At 39.5% G+C, this 26725-nt stretch overlaps 1 protein-coding gene across 1 annotated transcript; it reads right to left on the minus strand.

The window, feature by feature from the left end:
- Nucleotides 1-9: 9 nt before the first annotated feature.
- LOC307128761 (uncharacterized protein) lies at nt 10-26394 on the minus strand. Its single transcript, XM_079820704.1, has 3 exons — nt 26340-26394; nt 9739-9871; nt 10-6182 (listed from the first exon to the last, which is right to left on the minus strand). The coding sequence occupies exons 2-3, from the start codon at nt 9821-9823 to the stop codon at nt 4786-4788; spliced, it is 1482 nt and encodes a 493-aa protein (XP_079676830.1). The 5' UTR covers nt 9824-9871; nt 26340-26394; the 3' UTR covers nt 10-4785.
- Between the last annotated feature and the right edge of the window lie 331 nt (nt 26395-26725).

The raw sequence follows: 26725 nt of genomic DNA on the forward strand, positions 1-26725 counted from the left end.
GTAATATACAATGGCATGTTTATTAGACACGATTAGGAAGATAGAGGAGAAATGTGTGTGTGTAAATCCATTGGTTTTAAGGTGTGGTGCGGTGAAGTTCTTGCAGAAGAGGCAAGTCTTTAGCTGGATCATCTGCGGAGACATAGTTGCACTTGATGTAAGGCCCGCCAGTAGAGAACTGCAGTCCAGTCTTGAAAAGACAAAAGCTTGGACGAGGAGCTGTGCCGTTTATTCTGACAGGAAGGATCTGATTTTCCTGATGTTGCAAAGTGTGAACCTACAGCCATAGCTTAAAGTATTGGCAGTGACCATTTTTGTTTCGCAAAGTTTGTTGCTTCAGTTGTTGTAGTGTTGATTCACATTGTTTCTAGATTGTGCAGTGATCAGATGAATTGTAAATCATTGCAGAAAGCATCATTGGCCAAAAAAAAACCTTGACCACAAAAAGCCAAATTTCATTGTTTTTTGGCCCTAGCAGAAAATGACCAGCTAACATGATTTAATTAATCATATCATCAGCGTACGGGAAAGTATGAATCAGGTGTACTAGTCAGGTGAAATCACGCTATCATTCTGATTAATTGGATTATGAGAGTAGACTGATTGCTATAAAATGAGGGAAGACGTTTTTTCAATCATTGTGTAAGCAATGGTTCCTCCAAAGAAAGTTTTACAGACGTCATTGCTTTGCATCAAAATGGCCTTGCATGCTAAAAAAAATAGCTGGATCATCAAGAACTCAAGGTTCAACTGCAGTGAAGACGACTTCAGGACGTCTCAGAGTGTGAGAGACACAAATTGTGTCCCCACCAGTGCAGAGCTTGCTCAACATTAGCAGCAGGGGAGTGTGATGCGTCTGCACACACAGTGAAGCCAAGACTTCTGGACAACAACCTGGTGTGAAGACGGGCACCAAAGCCACTTCTCTATAAAACATCACGGACTGACTGAAATTCTGCCGGAAGTTCAAGAGTTAGACAGCAGAAGACTGGTGCACAGTTATTTTCTCTGATGAAGATCCCTTCCAACTGTATGGGACATTTAGAAAAGCAATTGTCCGGAGAAGAAAAAGTAGTAGTGGCCTAATGGTTAGAGAGTCAGACTGGTAACCTGAAGGTTGAGGGTTTGATTATAATATAATCAAATATAATAATACAATATAATCACAGCGCTCTCTTCCACCCTCAATACCCCCGACTGAGGTGCCCTTTAGGGCTGGGCACCGAACGGCGATACTTGTATGGTATCGAACGAAAAACTCCAATACTATGAGTATCGAAAAATTATTTATCTTTCGGTGCCAAATTTCGGTTCCAAAAGCCAAGCGGCTTTTATACACTTATAAAAGTGGATGCCGAGTCAGCAAAGTGCAACATTTGCGATAAGAATATCGCAACCAAAGGCGCAAAAGGAAAACTTTCTGTGAGACGCAAGTTCACAAACAGCGCGAGTGAATCACCGCGTGCGCGCTCTCTCTCTCTCCCTTTCATAATGCTCAAATGGCTTCACATCAGCGCAACGCATCTGCACTAAAATCGAGCTGCACAGTTGACACAGGATTTGCCACTTGCACAATCGAGGCAGTGTCGCATCGTCACTAAAGTTTATCATTTATTTTTAAGTCTTGTCAGTGTTCAAACCGCTCAGCACTCGCGCGCTCTCCAGACCGTGCACGCACACACACACACAGGCCATCTCACAAAAAGCTTGCAAGTACAAATTGCGCTGAAATGGTCAAATACACACAAATGTATGTACTAAATTACCGTCTTGACGAGTATGCACGTAAACCCCGTCGTGACTCGCGAGTGAAAATTTGTGCAACTGCATGTAACCGTATCCGTGTTCGCTCTTAAAGTGACAGCTGTCGAATAAACTGCTGCTGTCTCTGAGTTTCTCTTTGTCTTGTGTTGTTTGATGAACCTTTATGACACTCACTGCTCTTGAATGACTAACTTTTGGAACCTTAAGTGTAAGGATTAATCTAATTTAATTTATTCAGGGAAGACCAATATTAATTTACATTTGATTTCTTATTAAATGTCTTTAGTATTTCTTACCTCAATACTAACGTTAGACCTACCTGAAAATTTGTCTTTAAAAACAAAAATGCACTGCATGATCAAATATTTAGGTGAGATAATTATATACATTAATATGACAAGAGTCACCTAAGGGGGTGATTCCCCCATTGTCAGAAATAAAATTCAGACCCTGAATGAATGTCTGTAAAATTCCCTATAAATAATCCTACATGATAAAAAGAAGGCTTCAAATAGATCGGTATCGGTGATCGTATCGGCAGATACTGCTTCCTGTGATCGGTGATTGGCTCCAAAAATCCTGATCGGAGCACCCTTAAAAAAGCACAACCAGATTTATTAATAATGTTACCCTGAGTGAGAATTGTTACCAGAATTTGTTTTAATTAAGTTAAAAAATAAAAGTTTTGTGTTTAATGTATTTTTGTTGATGTTGAAATGGATTTTAAAACATATCGTATCGAAAAAAGTATCGTTAAGAACCGGTATCGAAACTGAGGTATCGAAATTGGCACCGGATTGAAAGATTTTGAACAATACCCAGCCCTAGTCCCCTTGAGCAAGGCACCTAACCTCCGAATCGCTCCCTGGGCACCACAGCAAATGACTGCCCACTGCTCCGGGTGTGTATGTGTTCCCTGCTTACTGATCCTAATGTGTGTGACCTAACTTGCATGGGTTAATGCATCAAAACACAATGAATCCAACGCATGCGTGCAGCTCACGGTATAGACGGAGATTACAAACGAGCAGCAGCTATTAGCTCAATTAGCTGCTATTTCAAAAATGACGGTCACAAGTTTGTGTTGGTCTTGTTGGTCACGGTAACCCCAGCCCCTGACACAAGCGGTTCTCACTTCTAGACCAGCAATGTTTGGTGCTACTTAAGAACCACTTCTCCTGGTTCAGAGCTGGTGCTTCGGGTGTGGAAAGACAAAGAACCTATTTAAAACTAGGCTCTGGCTCCGAACTAGCAACAGCACTGCCTTGGTGGAAAAGGGGTAATAGAGAACTTGTGGTCAACCCTTAAAAGGCAAGTGGACAAGCAGAAGCCTTTAATAGTTATTAAATGCTCATCTTTTTTCCAGTACACCATAGAAACGTGAAAATCTGAAGCAGCAAATCTTGTGAAAACGGGTCAGTACCAATATATTGGTCACAGCTGTAGTGCACACGACTCTTCAGGTACTGGTGGACTACAGAAACTGAAGAGGAGATTTAACTGGACGTAACTCAGTTGTGATCTTGCAGAGAGTATGAGCAAAGAAGAGGAAACATAAATGAGATGAACAATCCACTGGAAGTCTCAAATTGGTCATGGAAAGTCTTACTTTTGTCTTACTCGTAGAGTTTTACAGGGTAATACAATGAAGAGACCAGACGCTGACTGTATCTGTGCTGGGGTGAGATGGTGTCCATGATAAAGGGATGAAGGGGAATAGGTGAGCTTGATTGATGGTGACATCCACTTCTACCAACAAAGGGGGTTTGGGATGAATGTTGGTGGATTGCAGTGGCTTCCTGATACATTATTCCTTTTAGCGGGAGAGGCAGCCGCATCCCTTCCCCAAGATTTGAGCAAAGATTGCGTTTGTTGTTCTCTCTTTGCTCTCTGGACGTTTTTTTGTATTGGGCAAAGTCCCCGTCACACAATTATCAATGGTGAGGCACCTAAAGCTCTCGCAGCATTGGTCCTGCCTTTTGTTCACACAGGGCGCATTCCGGGACTGATCCCAACAATGTTACTAGGTCCCCATCCTGGGACATGTTTGCGTTCACACAAAAGGCGCTCTTGCAAATTCTATGGCAATTTTCTGGGATCAACACTCTTTGTGATGACAATTAAATTGCCTTCCTCCAAAGTGAAGGTGCCTGTGGGTTTTGAATCTTTTTCTAAACCTTATGTTACACTCAGAACATTGAGCAATTTTTTTTCCCACTTATCCCACTGAAGACACGTGAAAGGCTTCTCTCCAGTGTGAAGCCTCCTGTGAGTCTTAAGGTTTCTGAGTTTCTTAAGTGTAAGACTCATTCTACGCATTACAGATTTGCGCAAAACTTGTGATATTTTCTAAATGTCAATAAAAAACTATTGGAAACGATGCCGTTTCCATTAACTGATGATATGCGACTAAAACATATTTTTCCTTTCACGATAAGTAATTCCAAAAACTATGCCAATGTATGTTTTTGTTTATCCTAGCCACCGCACTAGACATTATTTTTAATCGAAGGAGACTACGTCTACGTGTTATCCAAGTATTAATGGCAAGGAAACCCTTATAGGTACGTATGAGGAGTTTGTGGGTGTTTCTCCCTCGTATGCTTCAAGGTCTTAATGATAACTTGTGGCATTTCTTTGTTGTCTAGAATCCAGTATTCCTGTAATTCTCTTGTCTTTTATGAGTTTATAAAGAACTCTGTCTCGTCTTCTGTCCGAATATACCACGTCATCTTTAAAGAATGATCGAATTTTACGTACATCAGGTGACCTGTAAATGCAATTTCCCCTCCTGTGCAAGTACCCATGTGAGCCTTAAGATTTCCTTTTTGTGAGAAATTCTTGCCACACAGTGTACAGATGAAAGGCTTCTCACTGGTGTGAAGTCTCATGTGAGTGTTGAGGCTACTTTTGTGACTGAAAGTCTTTCCACAGTCATGACATGTAAAACTGTTCTCTCCTGAGTGAATCCTCATGTGGTTATTAAGGGTTGCTTTATGCGAGAAACTCGTCCCACACTCATCACATGTGAACGGTTTCTCTCAAGTGAATTTTCATGTGGAATTTAAGGCTGTTTTGATGTGCAAAACTCTTTCCACAATGAGAGCAAGAATAAGGCTTCTCTCCAGTGTGAGTTCTCATGTGGACAATAAGGTTTACATTTTGACTGAAACTCTTTCCACAATGTTGGCAGGTGAAACGTCTGTCTCCAGTGTGAACGCTCCTGTGGACATTAAGGTTTTGTTTTTGAGTGAAGCTCTTTCCACATTGATCACATATGAACAGCTTTTCCCCAGTGTGAATTCTCATGTGGACAATAAGGTTTTGTTTTTGATTGAAACTCTTTCCACACTGTTGGCAGGTGAATCGTCGGTCTCCAGTGTGAACGCTCATATGGACATTAAGGTTTCCTTTTTGACTGAAACTCTTTCCACACTGTTGGCAGGTGAAACGGCTCTTTCCGGTATGAACTCTCATGTGGACATTAAGGCTTTGTTTTTGAGTGAAACTCTTTCCACACTGTTGGCAGGTGAAACGGCTCTTTCCGGTATGAACTCTCATGTGGACATTAAGGCTTTGTTTTTGAGTGAAACTCTTTCCACACTTTTGGCAGGTGAAACGGCTCTTTCCGGTATGAAGTCTCTTGTGGACATTAAGGTTTTGTTTTTGAGTGAAGCTCTTTCCACATCGATCACATATGAAAAGCTTCTCTCCAGTGTGAACTCTCATGTGGACAATAAGGTTTTGTTTTTGAGTGAATCTCTTTCCACACTGTTGGCAGGTAAAACGTCTGTCTCCAGTGTGAATTCTCATGTGGACAATAAGGTTTCCTTTTTGAGTGAAACTCTTATCACACTGTTGGCAGGTAAAACAGCTCTTTCCGGTGTGAATTCTCTTGTGGACATTAAGGTTTTGTATTTGAGTGAAGCTCTTTCCACACTGTTTGCAGGAGTAAGGCTTCTCTCTAGTGTGAATTCTCTTGTGGACATGAAGGCTTTGTATGTGAGTGAAGCTCTTTCCACACTGTTGGCAGGTGAATCGTCTTTCTCCAGTGTGAATTCTCATGTGGACATTAAGGTTTCCTTTTTGAGTGAAACTCTTTCCACACTGTTTGCAGGTAAAACAGCTCTTTTTGGTGTGAATTCTCTGGTGGACATTAAGGCTTTGTATTTGAGTGAAACTCTTTCCACACTGTTTGCAGGAGTAAGGCTTCTCTCCAGTGTGAACTCTCATGTGGACTTCCAGGTTTCGCTTTTGACTGAACTGATCACAATTTAAATTACTCTTAGATTTGGTCTTCTGAATCTTTTCCATCTTCATGGATTTCTCTCCAGTCATGAAATCCTGATGTTTCTCACACTGATCTTTATCTTCCATATTATTCAGTTCCTGACTCTCCTCTTTCAGCGGCATCAGGCCTAAAGCGAAAAAAGACAAATACAAGTTAACACCAGTTTAATGGCACAGAACAACAGACATAAAAAACAACAAAAGGCATCAAAACCTACAGAAATAAGTTTACTGAAGAAGGGTTTAATATGGAGTCGGCCCACCCTTTGCAGCTCTAACAGCTTCAACTCTTCTGGGAAGGCTTTCCACAAGGTTTAGGAGTGTGTTTATGGGGATTTCTGACCATTCTTCTAGAAGCTCATTTGTGAAGTCAGGCACTGATGTTGGACGAGAAGGCCTGGCTCTCAGTCTCCGATCTAATTCATCCCAAAGGTGTTCTATCGGGTTGAGGTCAGGACTCTGTGCAGGCCAGTCAAGTTCCTCCACACCAAACTCGCTCATCCATGTCTTTATGGAGTGATGCTTTGTGCACTGGTGCGCAGTCATGTTGGGACAGGAAGGGGCCGTCCCCAAACTGTTCCCACAAAGATAGGGGCATGAAATTGTCCAAAATGTCTTGGTGACGCATTAAGGGTTCCTTTCAGTGGAACTAAGGGGCCAAGCCCAACCCCTGAAAAACAATACCTCACTGCATCCCACGCTTTGCATTGCACTTGTTGATGTAAGGCCATTAAACTATTTGGATTAAAGTCATTTTTTTGGAAGTTTTGGGGAATTTTTGGCAATATAGTGTATATTTGTGCAGATGTAAATTAGCAATGTTGCTATAATCCGGCTTGTTTACATATCGGTCTCTCGACACTGCATCACTGATAGGTGTCACTACGGGGTTATCCCCTCCTTGAATCTACTGAAGCCTTATGGAATCTCACGGGTGAGAACTGCCTGCCAATGGCGTTCAAGAGCGCTAAATAGAGGCAGGTTCCCCTAAGGCTGTACGATTAATCGAAAAATAATCGAAACCGACATTCAGAACCTCTAACCGACGTATTTTTCCCATGTCAGTTATTTCGGTTTTCACGTGACTCCGCCCCGTCAGTCACATCAAGTGCAGTTTGAAGGCACACAGAGAGATGCAGGAGCAGTTATCTGTGTTTATAGATGCCCAGAATCACTACAGTAACTGCATGTTTTACACAGTTTATACAGGTCAGTTAATTGCTGTTCTTATAGCCTACACGCTGACAGACACACACACACACACACACACACACACACACACACACACACACACACACACACAGAGACGGCGCGCGCAAGCCCCGAAGCCGCTTTCACTTTCGTGCTCATAAAGTTTGTCAAGTAAATGCGTTTAAAGGCTTACCAGTTTCAACATTTAAAGCGATTGTGAACTATTCAAAAACAACAATACGGAAAACTTCTCCGTTCAGTGCTCAGCTTTTTTCAGTGACACAGAGCCGTGTCGCGTCTCTGAAAACGCGCGCGCCCTGAAGGCAGACCTCTTTCACCTGCATCCTCACAAAGCTTGTCATTTGTTTGTGGTTTAAGCCCTGCCAGTTTGAACAATAAAGCGAGTTTCGACCATCAGATGTGTATTATGTTGAACTAATGCCTGATATATTTTGACAAACGAACACTCAGACAGAAGCTGTGACTAAAGTAAAGTCACTAAAGTAGCTTAGAAACTCAACCGTTATAGGCATACATTTGAATACCTTTGAAGTAAGAACAAACCACAGCTTCATAATGAATAGAGACGGTATGAGTAATTCACACACACAATCACTCTCTCATTAATGCATTCAAATAAATGTAATGTAGGCCTACAGTGTTAATTTATCTGTATCTGATGTACAACAAACAGAAATCTGCTCCATAGACAATAACTGCTGAAAGTGAACCGTTTCAAGTATTTTAAAATCACAATGCACTTTTTCATTAGAAAAAAAAAATCCACCTTTAATAGTAGAAAATATTTACAGTACAAACCTTATCAGTGAACTTACTCAAAAACCTTATGAGGGCAAAAAAAAAAAAAATACTCGTTCATTAATCATAATCAAGGTCAAATGTTCAACTAATCGAGGTTTTAATTTTTGGTCAAATCGTTACAGCCCTAGGTTCCCCCTCGCTATAGGGCGGCGCTGAACGCCATTGCCTCAGAATCTGAAGCCAAGTGCAGCTGACAAGACTCAGACAAGAGTCATGTAACATGGCAGTCTCTGCAGTGTCTGGTTCCCTCCTCTCAGGGAACCGAGGTTATGTTAGGTAACCCGAGACGTTCCCTTTCGAGTCGGTCTCTCGTCACTGCGTCACCGATAGGTGCTGCTATGGGGATATAATAAAATCCCGCCATTTGATGGCGAAGGTCCAGATCAGCTGCAAGCCAATCCGTAGACCTAGCTAAAGAACTTCACGCAATGGAGACCTAAAGCTCAGCGGCATAGCGGCTATAAGGATGTCGGTTAAGGGAAAATAAATTAAATGAACATCCCTAGTTGGATGTGTTACTCTCATCCTTCTCTGAGGATGGTTCTCCTCTGGTAGTTTTTGCCCCATTGTGACAGTTTTTGCCCCATTGTGACGTATATTAGAGTGAAATCTTAGGCCCTGTCCCAAACACACACTTCATGTGCACTTTCGGTCTTGTGGACTTACAATGGCCGCTGCGTGTCCTTTAATTCCACAAGAACGCAGGGTGTCCCATTTGTCATTTTAGGTCTCAGAAGGGTACTCGGGAGCGCCCCCTTTGAGGTCGATATGCGCCCTCGATGCTCACTTTTGCAGAGGGTAAGGCCTGTACACACCGGGACGAATATTGCGCACGCTTATCGCCAGCGTTTTTCGCCGTCTTGAGTGTTCACACCCATGCGATTTTTACTGGCGATGCGCCGAGTGAACGTGCACATTCAGTAGATGCGCTCCCGGTACACAAGGTGGTGCTGCGGCACTTTACACTTCTGACACTCACTTGTCACACAGAAGAAGAAGAGAGAAAAGAGTATTTACGTGCTTGCCAAAACCACAGATTTCTTCTTTGTCTACTTACTACTTCTTCGTCGTATCAATGTGTGCTCGGCAAGACCGTTTTGTGCTTGAGCGCCACCAAGTCGTGTTTTACTGTCACTTCAGCAGCTCCAGCCATGTGAACAAAAGCGCTGATCTCATTGGTCTGCCAGTTTTTAACGTGCCGTGTCAAAATAAAAAAACGAACCCGAGACGTTTTTTTTAAATGACGCTTTTACACCTGCCGTTTTGCGCGTCGGTTTGTGTTTAGTCACGAGGCGTTAAACGTCGGCGATAAACGCGCGCCCGAAAATCGTCCCGGTGTGACCAGGCCTTTACGCAGCAGACTTCATCCCGGCAGTCAAAGCGGCATTACGTTGTGAAAGTGCAGACTCAGAGGAAGACTGTGAGGGTTTAGGGTGCCATTTGGGACAGGGCCTTAGAGTCCATATAATGCGAGTGAAGATGTCCTCTAAAGTTCATGTGCAAACACTTTATTTCCATTCTGGTCATGTGATCTCAACACGTCTGTCCACATGAGGCGACCAATGTCAAATAAAACTGCTTTAATTAGGACACGCGTGACATTCTTCAAATATATCATTCATTTCTGTAGAGGATCAAAGGACTGAGTTCAGCTTTGAGAATGACACTAACCTGTTTGCTCCTCAGTTTCTTCATGTCTCACACTGAACACTTCTTCAATCTTTATGTCTTCACTCTCCTGTTTAATCAACGCCATCTTTATAACAGTGTCACGTGGATCTCAGAGGCTTCTCCAGGAGTTTTCCTGTGTGTTTGGACAAAATCAAGTTTAAGAGGAGAATAATAATTCACAGAAAGAAAAATAATTGTGCCTCAATTAGTTCAGTAGTCAGGCAAATAGTTAATGGCCTTAAAAATAGCCACAAAAACACTACAAATGAATAAAATAACGAATTACACAGACACGTCATATTAATTTATGATTAAGATATTTATTCAATATTATCTACATTATATTTCACCTGCAGCAGCATTGAGAACATTTGTAATGATACATTTAGACATTAACTTTTAAATGCATCGTTATATTTATATGAATTTTAAACATTCTGGATTATTGTGAATGGATTGAGGATGACGGCTAGAGATGAAACGGTATGGAAATTTAACATCACGATTATAGTGACCCAAATTAACACGGTTATCAATATTATCACGGTTTTGTTCAAACGAGATGAAAGTGTTCAAAAAGAACAGATGCACACACTTAAAAAATTTCAACAAGTTTTATATTTGAAATTCAACAAACAACAAATAACTAAAGCAGCTCCAAGCACTCTTTTTAGCTAGATTCTGTGGGATTTCTTTACTTAATGGCCGTCGTCAATAGCAACGCATAACGCATAAATAATAATAATTTGTCGTAAATATAATCTCTAATATTATCTCTGTAAATATATTCTCAAGAAATATTCTCATCAGTGTTCAGCTATGATGCATTTAAATCTAGCATATTTTGTGTTAGAGCCCAAACAGTATCCAAGTGAAATAATGCATATCCATGTTTCCATATGATTTGACAGTTTATTTTATTAAATATCAAAAAGTGTGCATCATACCTGACACCTAGATGAACACTTTACAGTCAGTTTTATGACTGTCATTCTCTTTAAATGCTAGTGAAGTTTGGTAACGTTATACACGTTTCAATGTTGTATGTAACTTTAGAGACGGTCCCTAAATTCGCCAGCGTTATGCCAGTCATATCAGATGCGTTGTGGTTCTGCTGAGTTTTTTTAAACCATTTTCGCTGCTGAAATAGAACAAAAACAGTCAACCTATGTATGCTGAGTGAATCTCTTGCGTACATCGCACGTTTTTCTCTGCTTTGAGTGCAGATTTCAGTGATTGAGCGCGGCGCGCGCTCTGAACGCCTCTGATTATGAGACATTGCATTCATAAACTCAATAGAAACACGTGTGAGTGGTTATAATGCGCAACGCGATTATAACAGATGGCTTTTGAGAAGACTATAATAAGTTCAACAGCCAGAGTGGCTAGTGTGCAGCCGAAATAACGTTATACCCGCAAATGGTGGTTGTTGTTAATGTCAAGCCCAGATTATTATCCCTTAAATGTCACCTTAGTCTTGACTGAATTTGTTCGTTCGCTTCACATTATAATTTGCCAGACGTAGTTTTGGTATGAGGTCAAAGTCCACTTGCCTTGCGTTCGTAGTTTTGAAGTGTTTTCCCCATTACAGTGACTTTCTTCTGGCATGTTCTGCTGAAGGTGACCATCTTAGATTAAGTTTCCCTCAGGACTTTTGTAAAAGCCAAAATAAGACCACGCCTCAGATTTGGTCCTTTTAGAAGGCAGAACAATCCCCCAGCGCTGTCACTGCCTTCTGCCATTTCTTCTCATTCAAAAACAGCGGTGCTGCATCAGACTGATGCTGACTGGACAAGACTTACCGCGAGTTTTCACAACCGTGATAATCACACGCGGTTTTAATGATAATACAATTTTATACGATATTACTAACCGTCACTAAATTTTATTGTGGTTTATCGTGAAACCGGTAATCGTTTCATCCCTAATGACGGCTATATTCTTTTTCTAGATTTTAGCAAAGCATTTGACACAATTTAACATAATTTCATATTTAACTCCCTCGAAAAATTTTGTTTTGGTAGTAAATGTATTTCCTTTATAAAAATGTTATATAAAGACATCAATAGTTCTATCTCACTGTCATTTGGAACATCCCAAAGATTTTACATTTCGTGAGGAATAAGACAAGGATGTCCCATTTCCCCTTTTTCTTAGCAGTAGAAATGCTTGCTATCTTGATAGATAAAAACAGCAACTTTGATAAACTGAATGTGTTCGGAAGACAAGTTGGTATTAGTCAATTAGCTGATGATACAGTGATCTTTCTAATGGTGCGTTCACACCAGACGCGAATGAAGCGTTTCGCACGTGTGATTTACATGTTAAGTCAATGCAAAGATGTGAATAGACAATCTGCGTTGCGAATGACTCGACGCAAATCAAGCGTTTGACACGAGTGATTTGCGCGAGTTGAAAAATCTGAACTTTGGCGGATATTCACGCCGCATTAACCAATCAGGAGCTTGCTCTAGTAGTGACAACAATGAGGACAAAATCATATGTGGATACCCGGAGCTGTACGTACTTTATAGAAATAGGAATAAAAAGGATCCACTTGTAAATAAATGTGAATTATATTATTATTATAAAAATCTGTGCTTTTTATCTGTGATATCAATTTCTTTAATATGAAATATGAGCCTCTTATGCATCCACTGTGGGGATTAAAACTTCTGTACGTTGAAGAAAAATATATGGATTGTCATATAAATTTATTTAGAGAGAAGTATTATTTTTCTTATTTCTTACCAAAAAGTTTCATTCATACTGGAAGCCAGAGGGCGCCCTCGAGCAGAAACGCCACACATACGCCTCAGAGAAGTAATATGCTGCGTCCCAATTCGCCTACTTATACTACGTCCTAAAAGTATGTACTCTTTTTGTGAAGAAAAAGTACATACTTTTGAGTGTGTAGCAGAAGAGTATGCAAGCTTTGGGACATACTACTTCGTCATCTTTAACGGACTCTGTTACGTGCGTCCCGTCACCGTTTAAAATGTCAATCATCGTCACAGTTCAAATCCCCCACTTTAAATTTAATTTCCTACCGTATCGGAGAGAAATGTAGTCGCTCGTTGATCTGCCTTTCGTGGGTCTTTAGACTCCTCTCATGTGTTTGCAAAGTTAATGGCCAAACGTATCATTACAAAAGTTCTCAATGCTGCTGCAGGTGAAATATAATGTGGATAATATTGAATAAATATCTTTTCGTCCGGTTAAATACTGATAATTGCTCACACAAACCACTTTATCTAATCCTCTCCACTTAACCGTCAGACTCGCGTAACCGTCATGTTTGTAGTTTTTTAAACACTTTTTATCCGCGTTTGTAGTTCTAATCGAATCCTCGTCCATCTCGCAATGGGTTGTGGGCAATATCAGCCGTTAGAGTGCGCATCGATCTGCACTTCGGATTCTGACCGGAAATAGTAAACCATCCGGGAATCTTTGGAATACTTTTTTCAACATACTACGATTTGGGACATACTAATTCTTTTTTCGAATACTATTTAGCACGGATAGTATGCGAATTGGGACGCAGCAATAGCTTCAGGAAATCCCATATGTGTGAAGCTAGCGCTGTGTAAGTTAGCAGAGCTGAATAAAAAGAAGATATAAACGCTGTGATTAAATATGACGACAATAAACACGAAGTGCATCAAGATATGGTGTACAGGTGCTGGTCATATAATTAGAATATCATCAAAAAGTTGATTTATTTCACTAATTCCATTTAAAAAGTGAAACTTGTAAATTATATTCATTCATTACACACAGACTGATATATTTCAAATGTTTATTTATTTTAATTTTGATGATTATAACTGACAACTAAGGAAAACCCCAAATTCAGTATCTCAGAAAATTTGAACATTGTCAAAAAGTTCAATATTGAAGAGACCTGGTGCCACACTCTAATCAGCTAATTAACTCAAAACACTTGCAAAGGCCTTTAAATGGTCTCTCAGTCTAGTTCTGTAGGCCACACAATCATGGGGAAGAAGCTGACTTGACAGTTGTCCAAAAGACCACCACTGACACCTTGCACAAGCAGGGCAAGACACAAAAGGTCATTGCAAAAGAGGCTGGCTGTTCACAGAACTCTGTGTCCAAGCACATTAATAGAGAGGCGAAGGGAAGGTAAGATGCGGTAGGGAAAAAAGTGTACAAGCAATAGGGATAACCGCACCCTGGAGAGGATTGTGAAACAAAACCCATTCAAAAATGTGGGGGAGATTCACAAAGAGTGGACTGCAGCTGGAGTCAGTGCTTCAAGAACCACTACGCACAGACGTATGCAAGACGTGGGTTTCAGCTGTCGCACTCTTGAACAACAGACAGCGTCAGAAGCGTCTCGCCTGGGCTAAAGACAAAAAGGACTGGACTGCTGCTGAGTGGTCCAAAGTTATGTTCTCTGATGAAAGTAAATTTTGCATTTCCTTTGGAAATCAGGGTCCCAGAGTCTGGAGGAAGAGAGGAGAGGCACACAATCCACGTTGCTTGAGGTCCAGAGTAAAGTTTCCACAGTCAGTGATGGTTTGGGGTGCCATGTCATCTGCTGGTGTTGGTCCACTGTGTTTTCTGAGGTCAACGCAGCCGTACACCCAGAAGTTTCAGAGCACTTCATGCTTCCTGCTGCTGACCAACTTTATGGAGATGCAGATTTAATTTTCCAACAGGACTTGGCACCTGCACACAGTGCCAAAGTAACCAGTACCTGGTTTAAGGACCATGGTATCCCTGTTCTTAATTGGCCAGCAAACTCGCCTGACCTTAACCCCATAGAAAATCTATTGGGTATTGTGAAGAGGAAGATGCGATATGCCAGACCCAACAATGCAGAAGAGCTGAAGGCCACTATCAGAGCAACCTGGGCTCTCATAACACCTGAGCAGTGCCACAGACTGATCGACTCCATGCCACGCCGCATTGCTGCAGTAATTCAGGCAAAATGAGCCCCAACTATAGAATACTATAAAATAATGCATCGTCTGCCTCATTCTGTGAAGAGAAGCCACATCAGCTCACAAACACTCGACTGAAGATATGAAGTGAGTTAAAACGGGTTATTAAACGTTGTATTTTGTTGGACAACATATTACTAGTTTGTGAAGATGTTTGGCGCGTGTTGCTTTTTCAAACGCACATTATAATCGACTCAAACTCGCAGTCTTTCAGACGGAGCAGCGTTTACTCCTGATCACAGAGCCGCTCTTCGCTGACACGCTGGGCAATTATTTATTTAATTAAAAGCCTTTGTGCTTTCATAATCGCAAATAATCCAAATCGCGATTGCGGTTCGATTTTGATTAATCGTGCAGGCCTACTAGAGATAGCAAATGAAAGCATCCACTAAAATTTTGTTAAAATCTTTCAAAAGCAAAAATTCTTCCCAATAGCTGGATACAAAGAGATCTCAATCTTTGGAAGAGTTTTGTTAACTAAAATGTAATTTCTCTCTAGGTTTGTTTACCCAGCCTCCTCTTTACCTATCCCGCCTCACTTACTAAAAGATGCAACGTTGCAATATTTAACTTGGAAAAATAAGCATCACTATATTAATAAAAATGATCTAGTTCACAGTTTCGAAGAAGAGGATTAAATGTTATTGACCTAGAAATAATGAATAGCATTTTACGGTTAAGATCAAGATAAGCTTATGGTTTACAGTCTCCTCTTCAATATTTGGGAAAGTAGGTGGCTTGGTGTTTTTGAGTAGATGTGACTGTAAGTAACAGCATCTATGTCCAATACTATTTTAATTTACTATTAAAAATTTTATTTCTCTGCTGGAACCTGTTAATCAATAATAACAACAACACATCACACAAACACTATTAATCTAAGGTTTTCTTCTGTTTAGTAATTGCATTTATTTCAAGAAATGGTTTAACAAGGAAATTCTGTCTTCATATAAGCAGCTGTAATGTTTTTATGTGTTTATAGTCGCTCAGGAAATGGATGAAGGAGCAGAGGACGACAGTGAGGATGGCGCTGTGCAGAAGTCCATCTCTAAACCCCCTGGGATAAGGCGCATGAAGAAGTGCACTATTGGTAAAGGAGTTTTAGTTTTGTTTGACTGTGTGTGTGTGTGTGTGTGTGTGTGTGTGTGTGTGTGTGTGTGTGTGTGTGTGTGTGTGTGTGTGTGTGTGTGTATGTGTGCGTGTATGTGTGCGCGCACCCGCGCATCAGCGCCCGTCGAAGTGACGGAAGAACACAGCTGCGGGTAGGCCTAAGTATAAAAAATATATTGATACTTAGTGCCAAATAGACATGTGCCGGTATACGGTAATACGATATACCGCAATAATGAACATGTACAATATTGTTATCGTGGGCACTTCAAAATACCGTGAATAATTATTTCTTACAAATTATTCAGATTTTTAGAATGCATATTAAAAATACTTTACCCATCAACCGTTTAAAATGAACAATACGTCAAAGAGGAACGTGCACTGATGTAAACAAACCGTGCATGAGCCGAGCACATAGTGGAAATGCTGAATGAAAAACACACTCTCTGACAGCAGAGGGCGCTGACGGAACAGCAGAAATGCAGCCGTTTCCCCGGTAACCCTCATAAACAAAACAATATGGTGCTCATCACATAACCTAATACGTAATACTTAAAGGGTAACTAAACCCCTGCTCAGAGCTTAACTCCACCCACTGGCAATTTTCAAAAAATGCTGGAAAAGTGGGCAGAGCCCGGCGGACACAGAGGGGACGAACCGAGGGCGGGGCTGAGCGGAGGGCGTGCACCTGAGACCCGCAGTGACGGATTAATTGACAGCTGTCAGACTCGCGAGTCACAGAGATGGAGAATGACTGGAGTGACGGCAGCTTTGCAACAGAGCGGTCATTTCTCCTACCTTCACCTGAAGTGGAGGAGGGTGGATTGTCTGTAACAGACACAAACCCGGAGCCTTATCAATGCGAGCCGCTGCTCAAACTGCGTTAACTCCCGATGCCGACGATGCTAGTGAAGCAGCCGCGCAAGAGAACTGACCTAATCTATCTGCGTCCGCGGCAACCGCTTGCGTGTCAGGGTTTGAAAGCGTGTCTCATGTATGAAAATTATCTGTACACATGACGGGCGGCAATAAAATAGCAAGAAAAGCCTGACGTGTACTGACAACTTCATTATTTAACCGTATTTTCTTCAATACAATGTTAAAGCATGTGTCAAGTGAGTTTCATTCATAATGTTTCCACTTCATGTAATATGACAGTTCATACTGGAGTGAAGCCGTTCTCATCATGTGATTGGGGGAAACATTTCTGAGGGCGTGGTGAGCTCGTGCTAGGGGCGCGGATTGTGAGCCGTTGGAGGTACCATCCTACGTCACGATGTACCACAACGTCCAATAGGAAAATTCAACTGCAGTAGCCACCGTTCAACCTTAAGAGGGCAGCACTTTGGCGGTTTTACACCATATTTTATAGAATTAAAACACTTTATACTCAAATGTCAAAACATTTACTCGAATCAATGAACAGCATTAATAAAGCCCCAGTATTACAGATCATTAACTAAAAAAAGTTGGTTTAGGGTTTAGTTACCCTTTAAAGACTTAAGGCTATTCACTTTCAAACTTAAACATTTTATATTTTAATCTGGACTAAATGACATGCCCTCGATATTGTTTGAATATGTTCTGATTGTTGTTCAATCACACACTTTACAAACAGGCTCTATTATTTAACATTAGTTAACACTTCTAAAGCATTTATTAATCTTAGTTAAATGTAAATTTCATTAAAATAATATCACAATTAAAATCAAAAGTTGTTTCTGTATTATTTAATGGACCTGAGCTAACACTAACAGTTTCTTTTTTTAACTAACATTATCAAAGAATAATAACTTTATGCTAATGTTAATGCATTAACTAGTGAGACCTTATTGTAAAGTGTTACCTATTGTTCTTTATAATTCTTCTGCATTTAATCTGTTTTAAATATTTGTTTACTTTATACATTTTTGTGTATTGCTTTATTGTATTTAAATGTTTGGTTCTTTTGTTATAAGAAAGTTTTTAAACCTGTTATAGTATGACAACACTTTTTTTGCAACGAATTTCAATATCGTGATAATACCGTATACCGCGGTAAAAGCTTTAGCAATTAACCGCAACATGAAAATTTGATACCGGCACATGCCTAGTGCCAAAGGATCGATAGCGTCTCGCGGCCGGAAATGTCGCGATAAATTGGCATATAGATTTTTTTTGTCTCACCCCTATTATGTAGGTAGGCCTAGTTTTTTCCGTTCGCAGAAGCGCTGCAGATCCGTGATGTGATGTTGAAAATTGTACTATCCTGTAATTTTCGCTGGTTTCAAAACGCACAACAAGCTGCATATTTCTTGAAATTAATTTTCACTTAAATGTAGGCCTAATACTTGACGGTTGGTGACATAGCCTATATCATCGGAAAAACTAATGCCAGGGGCATTGCCATAATTGACTTACCTAATCTAAAATGAGCGAGCATTTCACTCGTTGGATGCGTCAGCGCCACATTTGCATAGGCTGTACTATTTGAATTCGTGATTGGTTGACTGCCAAATGAAAATATTAAACGGAACGATAAAATAACGTTATTAACCGTTTAATGGCCATTTCAAATAAGCGTTTCTGTTCAGAACGATTGAATTTTATTCGTTTCCATTTCTGGTTACGTTCCAGTCAATTTCGTTCGTTTCTGGTGTTTGTTTTCGTTCCTTGAACCCCTTGTTCCTTGTTCAGAGCCCTGATATATATAAATTTAAAAAAAAAATTTGAGCCCTGATCATTATTGGTGCTTTATAAACCGTAGTTTACTCTATTTGCAAATAAATGTTGACAATTTGACAATGGAAATGGAATTAAAAAGCATTAAATTAGACTTGCTGATAGAACCCTGTACATACTATGGAGCTTATAAAAACAGTTTGTTGTACTGATTTTATCCATTATCAATTGAAATTAAAGTGTTATCCATGCATCCCTGTAGTTTATTGACCCTGAAGTTGGTCATGGAAAATATGTATTTAAAAAAATAGGGTGAGGACCAAACAACAACCCCAGGTTCTCCCCTGAGAACAAGACCAAAAAAGTCATGTGCTCCCCTGTTCTTATAAGTAGCTCAAATGTGTTTGTGTTTTTTACAGTGTCTGATGAGATGTCCGACAGTGCAGAAGATGACCGAGAGGATGGAGTTGCACAGGAGAAGTCCATCACTAAACCCCTGAGAAAAGGCGCATGAAAAAGCGCACTTATGGTAAAGAAAGTTCTAGTTTTTTCTTCTTTAAAAACAAGATATTGGCTTTATTTCATGAGAAGCTTTGATCCACATTTACAATACTGAAAGACTTAACAGAGTCTGGTTTCGAGCAGGTTTTTATTGGATCCAGTGGTCTCTCACAGATCATATTTTTCTTTCAGCTGATTTTCAATTACTAAAAAGTTTGTATGAAGTATATTAGTATATAGTATATATAAGTATATAATTTTAAATTTGACGTTTTTGTTTTTATTTATTTTTTCATATATTATATGCATGAATAAGATGGGGTAAGCTGGCAAAAGTTCTCAAAATCTGGGCTGTAACTGAAAACAAACGTACTATATCTGATTTTTGGCATGATTGCCTAATTGCTATATAGTAGTTCTGAGTTTATTTCTGGAGCTATCCCTGGTTTAGTCCTGGGTTTTGCCTTAGTTTGATCCTGACCCATTCTAGTTTAGTTCTAGATTTAACACTGGTTTAGTGCTGTACCATTACATTGGATTCAGTTTAAGTGGGTCTACTTAGTGTACATAAGGGTAAAAGGTGCACATTTTTTTCAAATGTTAATCAATGTTTAGCGTCAAAAGATGGCAGCTGAGTTAAACACATTTAACTGTGAGATATTCACATTTTAGAGATTTTGCTGAGCTTTGTGTGTTCATTTTTCCAGTAGATATTCAAAAAGGGAAAACAAAGAGACTACGGAGTGAAGAGGAGAGCAGTGCAGTCGAGAGAAGAATGAGCAAGTTTATCGCACTGAGAAAGGTATTCATTTTAGTAAATTTAAATTTGATTTGCTCAGATCTTCATGCTACTCAATGAAAATATGTTTAGCTAAAATAAACTACAATTTTTGATTTTGGCTTGTTGGTTGTCAAAGCCTGCTTATCTCAGTTCCACAATTTAGTTTACATTCAGTTTACAAAACTTATAATTGTATTATGAAGGACTCCTTGCAGGGTTTACGTTTGTTTTGGTTCTAAAAGACGACAATAGTCAGTATGGTTGTATGGCAAAGGTGTTAAAATGCATTAATTGAGCTTCAGTCTCAAGTAATTTTATTCTTAGCCAGAGGTCTAAAGGTGCCATCAAAAAAATCGTCAAGTAAAAAAAACAAATGTATGGAGAGACAGTTTAAATGTACTGTCTTGTTTATTATGGACAATTTACATGGTTAATTTTTTAATAAAGTTACGCAAATCACAATATTACTTTGTCCCTGTATTTAATTTACAAGCTTTGGTTTTCAACTTCCCAACTTTCCCTGATATAGATTAGTTGTCAAAAAATGGATAAAGATACTAATCAATAATAAAACTAGTTTATAAATTAAATGTTAATTTTGGGAAGTATCAATACCATTACTTTATAATTATGGTATCAGTACACTAGTATGATATCATCTTAACCAATTTTTATAGATTTTTAACAAAAGACATAATGGAAATTATTTTAAGCCACAACGATAGTTAATGACTGGCATGGTGTTTCCTCTCCCATGGTTTCAATACTGCCATGGCAGAACCTTATCATCCAACAGTATTATTATTTCAGATTTTAATTCTGAAGCTGTATTTTGCAAATGTAAAAGGATTCAACTGTACAACACTGGTCTGTAATGTACTACTAAATGTATTTAATGGTTGATTTAGTATTTTCATTAATCCCAGCAGAGGTGTAGTGGTAAAAAAAGAGGTGGGTAAACTATAAATTGTGGGTGACCGCATCGTGGTCACGGTAAGGTGGGCCACTGCCTACTGGTGTATAGCGTATCCTGATGATAGCTATTGTTCTCAGAGAGAACAAAAATATTTAAGAGAGTTAGAGAGGGGAGGCTTATATCCAGGGGTTCCAATGCAATGAACTTGTACATAATGATTAGATTTGGGATTATTTTCATAGTCGATTAATCTGTTGAATATTTTCTCAAGTAATCGATTAGTTGTTTGGTGTATAATATGTCAGAAAAATGTGGATCAGTGTTTGCCAAAAGCCCAGGATGACGTCCTCAAATGTCTCGTTTTGTCCACAACTCAGTTTACTGTCACATATGAGAGAACACACTAGAACATATTCACATTAAACAAGCTGGTATCAAAGAATTTTACTTTTGTCTTAAAAAATTACTCAAGCCGACTAATCGATTATCAAAATAGTTGTCGATTACAGTTTTTGCCAATTGCTAATGAGGCAGGTGCAGATTAACGACAGAAGGATGAATTTGATGAAGAGCGAGAGCTTTGTGTTGATGAAGACAGGGTGCAGACAGCGATCGCTTGCGATTGCATTTAGAATGTAAACTTTTGATGAATTTATGAGAAATCTACAGACGCAAACAGGAAGTAAAACTCCCATTAATTTTTCTCCATAAGGATTTAGATTATCAGCCATAATGTCTAAAACATCTGAGGTAGACTGACCACGAGTTGTGAAACGAAAGTTTCTGCTTCTGTAGCTAGAGGTCTGTAAGAAAAACTACACTACCCACAGTCCTAAGCTTAACAGCGACGCCTCTGATTGGTCCAACTCGCTGTTATTACCATAGAAACGTTTACCATACCCGCGAACGGCTGTAGCGATAACAATAACTAGCTAGCTGACTAGCAAAGGGAGCTTGTTGTCACAAACTTTCAGTGGTTTAAAACCAGAGAATGCATATAATTACATCCAGTTATTTATCTGATAATAATGTATCCTGAATTTTTCTTGTAGGCCTACATTGGCTAATGGGAAAAGGAAGAGGTGACTTGTTGAGTCAGTGGCATGAATCTAACCGTGAACCAAATTAACCCCAAAAACACAAAGTTTAGTACTGTTTTCCCGAGCTCACTCACTCTGGGCTTGTAGCCGAGCCCGTTTGCTGGCATTAGGAGGAGGGCTGCTGTCTTGACGGCGCTAAAAAATTGCCGGATATCCATGTTTGAATTTCGGTTGCATGTCGTTCATGAATGATTCGTTCATTTTGAACAAATCTTTAATATGACTCGGGACTACTGAGTTGTCTCAGAGCGTGATTCGTTCATTTTGTGTTGACCGCACATGCGCATTACGCAACATATGGGTTCTGATTCTGAATCGACAGGTGAGATCCGAGTCCATGGTATGGTTCTTCCTGTCAGTCCCATAGACGGAAAGAGAAAAGATTAGTTCATTTTGCTGAACGAGACTCAAAGATCCGAGTCAGTAAACTTCCCACTAGTCACACTGACAGTTGCAGCGCAATATGAAAGACTTCGTCTAACTGTACAACAAACAACCAATGAAAATGAACAATATGAAACTAAAACGACATAAGCTTAATTTAAAATGGCTTAGGAACTGTAGGCTATTTAGAGGTGGGTAAACGCTATTTCCGAATTTTGGGAGGTGCGTAAACGGCGTTTAGCCTCCACTACATCCCTGAATCCCAGTATCAGTACCTTATCATCCAACAATAATTTATTATTTTAGATTTTAATTCTGAAGTTGTATTTTGCAAATGTAAAAGGATTCAACTGTACAACACTGGACTGTAATGTACTTAGGGGTGTGACGGTTAGTATATAACCGTGAGACCGACGGTTATAGTTAAACACTGTCATTAGAACTCTATAACCGCCAAAACAGTGTTATTAAAATATTTTTTTACAAACATAAAAAAAAAAATTTTTTTTAGATAGGTTCCCTCAGCTGACGAGGGAAACGGAGGCGGAGTTAGTGGTGCTTCGGAGGCTGCTACTGCTGCTACTACTGAGTCCTGGTTTGGGAGTTCTCGCAGCTCGTTCTCGGCAGAACTTTTTTCTTGTGGGTGTCCGAGAACTATTGTGTGATTGGTAAAGTGGGCGGGGTTAATGCGGAGAAACGGAGATGTTCGTGTCTCCTGCTTTTCTCGTGAAATATGGAATGTCCTGGCCAGAACGAACTTTGTTCTTGCCACCTCGAGAAAACAAACAAATTTCTTTGTTCTTGCAGAGTATGTTCCAAGCTTAATCCACTAGCATGGTGGAGAGACAATGAAACACGCTATCTGCTCTTAGCAAAATTGGCACGTAAATACATGTGTATTTGTGCTACAGGCATCAGAGGGAGTTTTTAGCACTGCGGGTAACATAGCTTCCCCTGTCAGATCGTCACTAAAACCGAGTAAAGTGAACATGTTGGTGTTCCTGTCACGGAACTTGGAAGTCGAAAAAGATTAGGAATTTAAAATGTCATTGCACTTTTTTTGTTTCCTGTATTTAGTTAGTTTAATTAAGGTATTATCACAACAGTCGTTGTTCGACTTTTTTCTTTGATAAAGGTAAGTAGATTTTATCATTTGTAATTTAGGCCTAGGCTACTCTTTCATTTTTATGCAGCTCTTATAGAATTTAAATAGCCTACTTGTTTTGTTTACTGTGTGTGATTTATTTAAAACAAAGCATGTTCATTGCAAAGGTTTTTTTTTTGTTAAGGATTTGTTTACTGTGTGTATATAAATAAACTTATAGCAAGCAGCTAATCAGTGTCTGCTCGTTTATTCAAACAAAGTTATTTGTTATAAAGCTATAACAATATAAGCTATAACAGACGAATATCACCCCCCCCCCCCACCCCCCGACGACGGTTATGTTACGAACCGTTACATTTGACTCACATTATAACCGTCATCACCAATTCTGAAACCGGCACACCCCTAAATGTACTACAATATGTATTTAATGGTTGATTTAGTATTTTCATTAATCCCAGTATCAGTGCCTTATCAATCAACATCATTTTCTTATTTTATATTGGTCTTCAAGTACGAATCTTCAAATTTAAAGTGACTCAAAAAATCTCAATAACATGTCCTCACTTGGATGGTTAAAAACTTATAAGCATTTCTTAGTGTTTGTCCTTGTTTAATGGAGTGTATAGCTTCAGAGTGCCCTCTAGCAAGGCCGGATTTACCACCGGGCCGATTGGGCCGGTGCCCGGGGGCCTCCGACCTCTAGGGGGCCTCCAAGACCACACTAACTGTGGCCTCATACTTTTTTTTATTTTTTATTATTAGATGAAATTAAAATTAATGAATGAGTGTGTGTATGTGTGTTAACAATAATTAATTTGCACACAAAAAAAAAATCAGCTTTTCAGTTGTGTCTGATGATGATGACAATGAGTCCGTATCAGTTTACCGCGGAAACTGTTGACAGCGGCAAGACAGGCGTGTGAAAAGAGTTGAGGACAAAAAACAAACAACATGGATAAAAAACGATGGAGCAGTGGAGCCACCAAACGGAAAGCTAAAAGGGAGAAGGATAGCAGAGAAGATTTAATTAGGAGTAATATTCCAACCATCTCCACTTTTTTCAAAAGTCGTCTCGACTCAAAAGAGCCTGGCGTCACCGGCGCCTGCGGTGGTGATGCTAGCATAGAGGATTTTATTGAACCTGAGCATCAGCACCACGACAAGACAGAGAACCCCAGCCCGGCTGGATTGACAGACACCTGTTCAAGTGCCCTCCCACCACCACAGTCTCCAACCGAGACAGGTGCCTCGGAAGCCGCTGATGGCGGCAGAGACCCGGCGCTGACGGGTAGGTTAACGTACATAACCAGTTTGACAGCCTAAAAAAAATGTAGGTCTATCTATTATTTTTTCTCCTTATTAAAAACCCTGATTATAGCCAGATCGGCGCAGAAGCCTCTCATCTGCATCCCCCGAGTCCGACCCGACCCACCTAAATAAACTATTTTCCTGATTTAGCTAGAGGCGAGCCCAGCATCTGCATTTCATCGTCTGTCCCCGTATGGTATGATATGTTGCTTTTTAGTAACGTAACGTTTACTCTATTAATGTTGACTGTTCATTTTTATGACCAGATACGCGTTTTAGGCTTATCAATGCATAGATGTGGGACTCGTTCTCTAGTTGAGCGTATTTCACATATTTTAAAAGTAGCCTATTGCCTAACGTTATATCTTTCGTCTTTTCCTGTCAGTTCACTACTACTTGTTTTTAATATTTTTAGAACCTTACGCTGATTAAATCATTATTTTATGAGATAAAATTGTGCTTATTTATGTAGGCTATTATGTAACTAGTGGCTCAAGTATACTAATAAATCATAATCTAACTTGCAGGGTTATTATTAGGGTTATAAGTTAACTCAAACTAAAACTAAGAACATGAAAACATGTTAACTGAAGTAAAATAAAATATATTTTCATTTCAGCTAGTCATTTGTCATTTCCATTTAGTTTAACTTGATTTAATAAAAGAACTAAAACTGAAATAAAAATATTTCACATCCTGCCCAATGATATTCTAAACAATGTTGATATTTAAGGATATGGAAACAAATATAGTGAATGTAGGCTGTGCAATATATTATGTGCAAAAAGGTGGTTAAAATCACATGACATCCACCTATTTTTATGCGCATTTTGGGATATTGCATCGAAAAATACTGAATTGAAATGGCAAGATGCGTATGCGCTCGTTTGAGTCGGATACATTTTGGGTCACGAGTTCTGTGGGGCCTCGAAAGTTTTGTGCCCAGGGGCCTCTGTTTTCTAAATCCATGCCTGCCCTCTAGTGTCTACAAATGGTCATATCGTCTCCTGAAAACAAGGGGAAAGGCATGTCCTCACTTTGTAGGGTTTGCAAGTGTGTGTGTGTGTGTGTGTGTGTGTGTGTGTGTGTGTGTGTGTGTGTGTGTGTGTGTGTGTGTGTGTGTGTGTGTGTGTGTGTGTGTGTGTGTAATGCACCTTATGACAATAGATTTACACTTTGAGTGAAATATTCTCTCCTCAGTGACAGTAAACACTGGAAAAGGATGGACAATGCCCTTCATTTTGTTTGCACTAATAAACGCTGCTGCAATATCCAATAAAACTTTGTTCCATATATTTTTTTCCACATCGTCATAAATATTGTTATTGCAAATACTCTTGAAATATTGTGATATAATTTTGAGGCTATATCGCCCACCCCTAATGTGCAATACAGCTCCTTTTTACCCCTTTCAAAAACTTTGTCTGCCCTTTGACAATTGTAAATATTGCTTATTTAATGCCCATCTTTTATGTAAAGCTGCTTATCTTAAACAATAATAATATAAATACTGTTAGTAGTATAAGTAGGTGAATTGGGACACAACACTAGCGTCTGAATTCGTGTTTATCATGAACGAATGCGCGATATGAGACGCACCTTTTGTTTTGTGAAAACGCTTTACTCACAGAAATACCGCACTAATGATACATGAATCGCATATTACAAATATATATTCAATATTACAATATTATTCAGTTTGCACCTCTTGTGAAAGCTATCAAACCGGTGTGTATCTATTTAAAAGCAAAAAACCACAAACCTTTCTTCAGTCTATCAAAAACAGTCACAGGAGCTCGGCGCAGCTTTATGATGTCATCGCAGAGCAAAATAAAAGTCCTGTTCACTCTGCAGTGTCTAATATCACAAAGAGCATAGAATATAATGTTTTATTACATGTTGTGCAATTATGTGATGAAAAGATGCAATGTTTGGATGCAGAAACTATTTATATCAGATACCCCAATATCAAAATGATCAAATTGTGACAAATGTGATTTAAAAACACATTAAAAAGAGTGTGTGAGCTTCTTAAAGCAGAGTTTGTATGTGTCAGTATTACTGAAATGCATAGCTTTATATTTCAAGAGTCAGTAGAAGATAAAATAACCCTTGTATAAATTAGTTCTGCACTCAAACATGACTGTT

Source organism: Gobio gobio, assembly GCF_949357685.1.
Source record: "Gobio gobio genome assembly, chromosome: 7".
NCBI lineage: Eukaryota > Metazoa > Chordata > Actinopteri > Cypriniformes > Gobionidae > Gobio > Gobio gobio.